We start from the raw sequence: 10,209 nt of genomic DNA on the forward strand, positions 1-10,209 counted from the left end.
GTGTGTATGTGAAACACACAGATACATATATGGAGAGAAAGAGAGAGATTTATTTAAGGAATTGGCTCACTAGATTATGAAAGTTGACAAGTCCAACATATGTAGGGAGAGTGGACAGGTTGGATTCCCAGAAAGAGTTAATTTTTCAAAATTGAGAGAAGGTCAGTTTTTGTTCTTTAAAGGCCTTCAATTCATTGGATAAGGTCCACCCATGTTACAAAGGGAACTACTTCCCTCAAAATCATATTTAACCTATTTAATGTTAATCTTATCCAAAAAAACTCCCTCACAGAAATATCCAAAATAATGTTTTTCCAAATATCTGGGTACTATGGCCTAGCCAAATAGATGCACAAAAATTAACTCTTACAATAAGAGACACGTAAGTGACATAACTGAAAATTTGGTAACAAGTAGGTCTGAGGAAGAGATATTTTGATAGATTTTTAAGAATGAGTAGCAAGGTATTTACACCCATATAAATACACTCAAACTGGCAACCCTGCAGAGGTAGGTGTTGATAATCTTATAAACAAGATGAGCCCGAAGACAGCAGCATAGGCAAACAGCAGTCAAAAGTGGCAAGTTTATTAAATTGAAATTCTTCATAACAGAAGAAGGAATGTTTATCCTCAGTGGACTAAACATTTTCTGTAGTTTTAGGGGGTTTCCAGATTGCTCTTGAGAACCACCTTCTTTAATGCTTCTGACTGACTTCATTGGTCACTTGCAAAGTGTTGTGTAAACCTCTCCTTTCCTGTATTGAAGTCCTTATACTTAAAATAAATAGCCCTGCCTTTAATTTTTTTTCTCTTATGTGTCCTTTTCCTGTACTTTTCTTTTTTATATAGTAGTTATTTATTTATTTAGAGAGAGACAGCACATGTGCGCAAGGAGGGGGAGGAACAGAGAGAGAGAGAAGGAGAGAGAATCCCAAGCAGGCTCCTCGCTGTCAGTACAGAGCCTGACTCAGAGTTTGATCTCACAAACTGCAAGATCATGACCTGAGCTGAAATCAAGAGTCCGATGCTTAACCATCTGACCACCCAGGTGCCCTTCTGTACTTTTCTTAAACTTTCTGCATTGGAGGCATCTCTGCCAAATGAGGAGAATGTGAAAGGAAGGTGACATAGCTGGTCCTGTCTGTAAGCCATTAGTATCCATAGTCTTCTAAAGAATTTTGGTCAAGACCTCAAATGTTTTCTAAATAATTCTCTAATTTTATTGAAAATTTTAGGCCTTTCTCTTAATTACAGAAGATTTAGAAGAACTTTAATCAAAAAAAAAAAAAAAAAGCTTCAGTGGGGCTATATTCAACTGTATGACTTCTTTTGTAATCATTGTTCTTTTCACAGACACATATATTTGTTTTTACCATACAGCTAGATAGATACAGTTTGCAACTAGGGGTAATTTTGCCCTCCAGAGGAAAATTTAGCAATGTCTAGAGATAGTTTTAATTGTCAGAATTAAGGGTAAAAGGGTTGTGCTACTGGCACATAGTAGGTGGAGGACACAGATGCTGTTAAACATCATACAGTGCAAAGGACAGCCCCAAGACAAAGCATTCTCCTGTCCAAAATGTCCATAGTACTTAGGTTGAGAAATCATAACCTAGATTCTTACAAGGATGATATAATTATTCCTAATTTAGGGATAATTAAACTAAGGTTCAGTGAAGGTAACTTATGATCTACAGTTATACAACTACTAAGTAAAATAATCAGACTTTTGTTCTTTTCACTACATGGATTACATCTAAACCAACTATTAAGGAAGGTTGCTTTTGCCAGTTGCTAAGTGAGAAAATTTTAGAAATGCCAGACTTCACACTATATTTAAAGTGCAAAGGATAAGAGACAACTTGTGCTGCAACCTTTGAAAACTACATGTAGTCTTGCCCATAAAAATGCTTTCTTGCCAGTGATACAGAATAATTTTCACTTTCAGACCTATTTTTCTGAACAGAATTATCTGGTTCAGTGTAGAAATACCCTGCATAAGTAAATGAATGTATTTTGTGACACAATTTTATCCTTGGAAACTAAACTTTATATCATTCTCATGTGTCCTACAAATTAATGATAATCGTTTTGTAATGATCACTCTAAAATTAGTAACATATCTATACATATTTTCTAGATATTCCATATATATTATTGTAATGAGCTGAATTGTGTCTCCCCAAATTTCATACGGTACAGTCTTTAATCCCTAGTACCTCAGATTATGACTGCATTTGGAGATGGGCCATTAAAGAGGTAATTAACTTATACTGAGGTCATTAGGGTGGGCCCTGATCCAATTCAACTTATGTCATGGTAAGAGGAGGCTGGGACATAGAGACACAGAGGAAAGCCCCTGTGAGGAGACAGAAAGAAGAGGGCTGTCTATTGGAGGAGAGAAGCGTCAGAAGTAACCAACCCTGCTGAAGCTTTGATCTAGGACCTCTAGCCTCCAGAACTATGAGAAATAAATTTCTGTTGCTTAAGCCACCTATTTGGTGACTTTATTATGGCAAACCTAGCAAATTAATCCACTCCCCAACAACACTTTACAGATCCATTTATACTTTAGATGCAATACGTGACTATTAGCACATTCCCAAATAATCCTACATAATTTTCCTCACTCTCATAATCATTGTCTCCCATTCACAAAACCCCAGCATGTTGTCTGTTGCCAACTAACATCAGCAACATTGGAAAATGGCAAAATCGGTAACCATCAGACATGTTTCTGTGGTAGTTGACCCTGAGGTCAAAGACAAGCAGATGTTTAAATGAAGGTGGAAAGAGTAATTTTTCCTAATAATTAGCAATAATCAGTATAAAACCTCAAAGAAAAATGACTCTGTGACTCAAGACAGGCTCTGGAATTAATATACCACCCTCTAAGTGGCAAATGATCACTAATACTTGTTCTACCAAAAATATCTTTTCTTCATCAGTATCTTTGTCTTTTAAGATTTATTAAAAGAGTGAAATGGACTTTTGAACTATTACAGACAAAGGATAACCTCTAGGCTATTAGAACTAAAGAGTATCTTTTTGTTTTACAAAAGTGTTTTTTTTTTTTGAAAACTTTAATTCTAATAGGATTTTCTTTTTTTTTCCTAAAATTTAATTAGTAAGACAGCATTTTATGACTGATACATTTACTGTATCTAGTACTTTTTGAAAACAAATTAAAAAGTTTAGACAAAGTAACTTCTAGTCACATAGAATGTTTAAAATAAACCAAGTGATAACTTTAGAATGACAATTAAATACTAGTTGCATGAATTTTCTTGGTATGTTTTAGGTTAGAGCTTATGTGCTTTCTATACAAAAAAAAAAAAAAAAAATTACTTCCTTAGTTTGAGTAATATACCAGCTCATGATTGTGAAATGAGTCAAACTGTTGCTAAACCAAAATTAGAAAGCTATCAAATGTACTTTGGAATAATATGACAAACCATCACTTAATCTGGCATAAGCAAAAACTGGTATAAGAAAACAAATGAATACTGGACAAAACTCATAGTATATCTAAAAACTAATTTTATTCAGAGACTTACATATGTCCAAAGTCTTTATGTGACACCGTCCAAAAAACTGCCTAAGTTTTCCACAAAATCTTGCTATTTCCACAAGCTCATTTTAAACTCTCATTCAGTACATATTCAGTATCTGCCAACAATTTCTCCTCTCTGTAATCACCTCTCCGTGATTTTAGATGATATTAACATTCAACACTCTCTTGTATTCTTTTTATTCATTTCCTTCTCCTAAGATACAGTATTCAGGCCTCCCAAGTGTCAACACTTGACCTCGTCCAAATCAGATTTAAATCATGTCTTCCACACAAACAAACATACCCACCCCTATTTTCACAATTTCAGTCACTTTTTGCCTGGTTATATTTTCTACTTCTGTAACTTCTCTATTGCCTCTCAAATTTCTTCTCATTTTTGTAACTGATACCACAAGACACTTAAGGCCAAGTTTTCTCTCATAAGTCAAATACAGTCTAACATTTTTTTGAGAGAGAGAGAAAGAGAAAGAGAAAGAGAAAGAGAAAGAGAAAGAGAAAGAGAAAGAATCGTAAGCAGGCGCAACATCCAGCATGGAGCCCAATTCAGGATTCGATCTCACCACCATGAGATCATGACCTGAGCTGAAATCAAGAGTCAGATACTCAATCAAGTCAGCAGTCCATTTGCCCCATCTAACACTAAATTTCATACATTTGTGGTATCAGAAATAATTTTAAACTCAAAACATTCATGCCATGAAAAGAATAAAAATGGCATAAATTCTCCTCCATTACAAATACTAACTAAAGACTATAAAAATATAACCATGCCAACCACCATAATTATAACGTTTATAGTATAAGTATTTCAGAATTTCACTAATCTGATTATACAATATTTGGTACCTAAAAATACTTTAAAGCTGATTAAAAACAAATAAAAAGGCTGCTTGTTTCCGCTTATACGGTATTAATTAAGTAGGAATGAGCATTGTTTCCATCTCGACAGAAGGAAAAAGCTAGAGAAACAAAAAGTAACGATTTTCATTTAACCAGTCAAGGAACTGGAGTTACAGGGAAAATAATACAGAATCCAACATGTACAGCCATGATGACTGGTGATTTCCAAGTATTAAGTCCGTTTGCATAAGGAATCAACCTGAAAGTGAGCCCTTCTTCAGAGCAGTCCAGAGAACAAATCCAAACTGGAGGGGCTTCTTGCCCAAAACTCAGTGACTGGTGAGTACAATCATGTGGCCTCCTAGGAGTCTACCTGCAGCCACATGAACACCCTCCACCAAAGGCCATAGGCCGGCCTGCCACTTCTCCCTGGCCTTACTCCATGCCATCGATGAGGCTGTCTTCAAGTACATCTGTGAGACCTGCACGATCCAGGCAGGTTGGAACTGTGTCAGCATGGAGCTAGCCCTTCCCAAGGGACCTGTCAGCTATCCAAGCATATCTCTTTCCTATTTCAGGGAACAGATCTAGCTTATCAATCCCTACATGGGCAAAGAGATAGTCCAGAACTTCATGGTGCTGATGTTTGCCACCAGGATCTTTGGCCCCATTTGGAAGTAGAGTAACATAACTCTTACCTGCAAGGTGTCTTTCAGCATTGAAGGCCACAGGGGGCTACTTCGATGCACTTGGCATCATCCTACCCGTGACGCAGAACCACCTCCTGCGGATGCTGTATGTGGCAGCCATGAAGAAGCCTGGCTCCACCAACTCCGAGGACCTCCGCAATGAGAAAGTCCAAGTGTGGAAACGTATCTCAGAAGTACTGGAGAACAATGCGGTCCTGTACACGTGTGTGGGGAACCCCACGGAGAGATGAGGCCATCAAAGGGTACTTGGACGACTCCACAGTGCACCGTGGGTTCACCATCTCCACCTTCGCCATGTAGAGAACAAAGAGGTAGGACGGGGTGTCGTTTTCCCACCCTGTGGCAGACTCCCCAGTGAGCACAAGGCTGAAGGGTGGCAGCAGTTCCGAAAGGTAGCCTACAACAGCTTCTAGCAGCACTACAAGCCCAGGGAGGCCACACACATCAAAACGATGAAGAAAAAAGCCGAGCAGGTTCTTTCAAACCCGAGGAGTAGGATCGCTCCGGAGGCCGGCGAGTCTTCACGCCACTGCCGCACAAGGTCGCAAAAGCAGCCCCGGCCCCTCGCCTACATTTTTGGCAGCCGAGGCCTGCAAACAGAGGCTGGTGGACTGCTGGGCTTTCAGTACTCGGACACCTCCTGGTAAGTTCATGTGCACAAGTTTCCCTGCCCCCTCGTTGTATTTGTCTGTCTGTGTCCTTCTTACTTTCCTACCTCCAAACCCCACTTTGAGAAGACTTCAGGACCATGGGTCTCAGCCTCATATTCTTAGCCCCTAGCCAACCCTGCCTGCCCCTTGCAGCTGCTGCCCAAGTCCAATTACATTCCTCAACTACTGAGCACTGAGATTGGTGCCAAGACTGCCCCTGCCGGCTCAGCCTGAGCCAATCTTTGCCCACGGGACTAAGCCCCAATGGAAGGAAAAAGAAAAGAAGCCCTTCTGTCTATCCCAGGCATCTCGGCCTAGAACAGGATGAAAGAAGCAACAGGCAGGGATAGTGGGTGGGGCTCAGTGGGGCAGTGGCCAGCTCACATCCCTGTTGGCTATGGGCAAGCTCCTCAGAAGACGAGGGAAGAGGTGAGAGCATCCACGTGAAGGCGCTTACCAAAGGTCCTGAGAGGACTCCTGGAGCCACTGCAGCCTCAGTACCACACAGTATTCCTGATGACTAGTTGGAAAAGATCTTCATGCTGTCCAGCAATCCCTGTGTCTGGGGCTACCTGGATATCTCTCTGCCCCAGCAGCTCCCTGCCACCACTCCAGCCTTCCACTCAGTCGCCACCCCCACCTCATCCCAGATATAGGTGGCCCCCTTGCTGCTGGAAAAGCAGAAGCAGTCGCTGGGATGCCGCATCTCAATCCTTGACGTTAAATCCACACACTGAAAAAAAAGAAAAACAAAAACAAGAGCAAAAACAAAAAAAAAAAACCTCTTTTTTTCTTAAAAGAAACATAGTTTCAAATAAGACCTATGCGACTGAAAAATATAACTTTTAGATGGAAATCTGTGTTGGTTGTAACAGGACCTCCCCAGGTGTAATCTGAAACCAGCCCCTGTACTCAGAGGGCAGGGAGAGACCTAAGAAGCAGGAAGGTCAGTTCCTAGTTAGTAGATGGCAGTTTTAATAAGCAAAGGGAAGTTACATAGGAGGCTCGTCTTGGGTGGCAGCAAGCAGATCCTTTCACCTGTTCACCAATCTTAATTTATATAAAGGCCTTAACTGGATTCAGTTATGTATGTCATGCAGCTATTCACACCACATCTCTCTCTCAAGGCTATGTCCTTGCAGCAACCTCTGGGAGTGGGAAAGGCAAGGAGAACTCACATCCCAAGGACAGGAGAGAAAGTGAGGAGCCTTGGAGTGCCTGGGTCCAGCTCATGAGTCAACTGGAGGTCGCATTTTTTCAATGACCTTCCCCAACAGTCTGCAGGAAAGAATAGAACCTGAGCATTTGCTTACCTTGGGCGTGTGTCACCAGATACCATATTCATCCATAAGAAGTTTTGGTTAGAAAATTTTTAACAAATTGCTAAGGATGAATGTGGAGTAGCATAAAGGTATAAAACCCTTAAGGGCATGAAGATACAGGGCAGTAAACACCCTCTTGCTTTTTCTCCAGGACCCCTACCACTCACTCATGGGGAAGATGGAAAGAATCAGAGACAGTTCCCTATGGTGCTGGCTGGGAGAGGAGGACAGAAGGCCCTGCAGAAACTTCACAAAGAACACCTTTATAGAACACAAACCTTAATCTGCAGGGAGTAAACAAAACAAAATACATAAAAACTGTAAACATAGAGTACTCATGGAAACCCATTGCTGCTGGGAGAGAGCCTTGCATTAGTTTGGAGTAGGGACAAAAAGACAGGGGGGGAGAGGGGTGCTCCTAGACTTTTACCTATTTTCACAGTGCCTACCCAAGACTGAGGTTTTTCATATGAGAGTGTCCTCACTGCCACACTAATAAGAATCAAATAAAAATAAGAATGAAAACAACTAAAAATTTCTGCAAGACCTTCTTTTGCAAAGAAACACAAAGGGCAGACCTAACATGTAGGGGAGAGACCCAAAGGAATGCAGAGAGCATTAACTGAGATAAATCCTCTGATATATTATCCCAAATCATACATACAAGATGCCACTATAGAAATGTAAGGTATCACTGTGGGGCACTGAGAGTGACCACAGAAACAAATATTTAAAGCTCAGTCAATTCCTGACTAGATTAACACAAATCCCCACATTAAAGACAGCTGAAGAAAGAATGAGCTCATCTAGAAGTAGAAAAGTATTTATCTCAATATTTACCATTTTGCAAAACATGTTGAATTTCAACAAGAACAATGTTATAAGGCATACAAAAAGCAAAAACACAATGTAAACAAGAACCAATTACAACACCAATGTTTAAACACTTAAGGAATTTAAAATAACTATGGTTAATATATTTAAGGCTCCAATTTCAAAGGTAAGCACATGCATGGGGAGATAGTTAATTGCAACTACTGGAAGGAAACTATATGAAAGAAGCAAATGGAAATGCTAGAAATCAAAAACATTGATGTGGGGATGAAGAAGAGATTTCTGATGGGTTCATCAGAAGACATGATATAGATGAGAAAACCATAGAATTGAAGACACACCACTGGAAATTATCCAAACTGAAATCAAAGAAAAATAAGTCAATAAGACAGAAAAAATTATCTACAGTTCTAAGACAATTAACAAATTAGCATGGGTGTGATCAGAATCCTAAAAAGAGAAATGAGAAGAGATGGGGTAGAAGATATTTTTGAGGAAATAATGGTCAGATTTTTCCAAAATCAAGACCACAAACTACTGATACAAGAAGACTGAAGACACAGAAATGGGGGGAAACAAAAGTACCATATAGGCATAACATATTCAGACTTCTAAAAATGAAGACATAAAAGGAGACGAAAATGATTCATTATGTACAGAAGAATAAAGATCATAATACGGTAAACTTATCACAAACCACACAAGTAAGAATACAATGGAGTGACATGTTTAGATTACCAGGGTAAGAAAAAAAATCTGTTCACCCCAGAATTCTGTATCTAGCAAAAATATCCTTCAAAACAAAGTAGGAAAAAAAAACAGGAATTCACTGTCAGCAAATAAGCTCTAAAATAAAAACTAAAGAGAATTTTTTAGTCAGGAAAAATATAAAGATCTGTATTTGTAACATTTAAAGAACTCTTAAAATCATAAAACAACTCCAAAAATGAGTGGTCAAAGATCATAACACAATCTTTAATAAAATATGGGTGACAAACCTATGAAAAGATGTCCAACATCAATCATTAAGGAATTAGAGTTAAAAGCACAAAATGCTACTCTAAATCTATTAATATAGCTAAAATAAAAATGAAAACAATGCAAATGGGGAAAAATCTGAGAATACCAAATATTACAGAAGATGCAGGGCAAGTGGAACTCTTATTCACTGCTGCTTAGAATGCAAAATGTTATGGTGACTTTGAAAAACAGTTGGACAGTTTTTTAAAAAGTTGAAAAGTCATTTACCATTTGAACCAATTATATCACTTCTAGTTATTTACCCAAGCAAATCGAATACTTATGTTCAAACAAAAGCCTGTATATTGAAGTTTGTAGATTTATTCAAAATTGCTAGAAACTGGAAACAACTCATTTCCCCTTCAGCAGGGAAACAGTCTTTGTCTATTCATACAATATAATACTGCACAGGAATAGAAAGAAGTGAAGTGTTGTTTCATGCATCAACATCGATGAATTTTAAAAGCATTTTCAAAGATCTAAAAGCATGCATATTGTATGATTCCATCAATATGTGATTATGGAAAACAAAACCATTGAAACAAAATACCTATCAGGGATTAGAGAAGGAGAAATAATGTGACTAAAAAGGGGTAGCCCAATGGATATTTAGGCCAATGGAACTGTTTAGTGGTACAAATAGCATATGTATATGCTAAAACCCATAAGATTGTACATCTCAAAGAATAAACTTTAAAAACAAGCAAACAGCCATAATAACAGTAAAAACATCAGATACCAAGATATTAGGAAAACCCAGGATGAAATCTTGCAGTCCCCAACAAACTAATTTAACTGTATTACAATTAATTGTTACATACCTCACTTAAAGACATGAAGAGGAAAAGAGTAGAACTAAGTAACTTTGGAAAACAGTGTTTTGATCAGATTATCTTATGATACTATAATGATGGATACATATCATTATATATTTGTCCAGACCCATAGAATGTGAACTTTAAGGTTCCAAGAGTGAAACCTAAGGCAAACTATAGACTTTGATGATTACAATGTGTCAGTGTATATTCACAATTGTAATAAAGGTATCACTCTTAGGGGATGTTATTAAAGTGGGAGGTTATGCATGTGTGGAGAAGGGGGTATTTGAGAAATCTCTATACCTTCTCAATTTTGCTATGAACCTGAAATTGCTCTAAAAACATGAAGTCTTTAAAAACATTAAAAAGATAAATGTAAAAATTTAGTGAATGCTTTAAACATTTCTAAATGATATACAGATTATCCTTAAAAACTTTA

At 38.2% G+C, this 10,209-nt stretch overlaps 1 protein-coding gene across 1 annotated transcript; it reads left to right on the forward strand.

The window, feature by feature from the left end:
• The first annotated feature begins 2,708 nt into the window (after positions 1 to 2,708).
• G6PD (glucose-6-phosphate dehydrogenase) lies at positions 2,709 to 5,426 on the forward strand. The gene is given in 5 exon segments (XM_086702947.1): positions 2,709 to 2,720; positions 4,698 to 4,769; positions 4,885 to 5,145; positions 5,147 to 5,346; positions 5,348 to 5,426. Coding segments are annotated over 5 exon segments (624 nt in total).
• The last annotated feature ends 4,783 nt before the right edge of the window (positions 5,427 to 10,209 follow it).

The sequence above is a fragment of the Puma concolor genome, chromosome B1 (assembly GCF_028749965.1).
Source record: "Puma concolor isolate L17-30 chromosome B1, mPumCon1.1.hap2, whole genome shotgun sequence".
In the NCBI taxonomy this organism is placed as follows: Eukaryota; Metazoa; Chordata; class Mammalia; order Carnivora; family Felidae; genus Puma; species Puma concolor.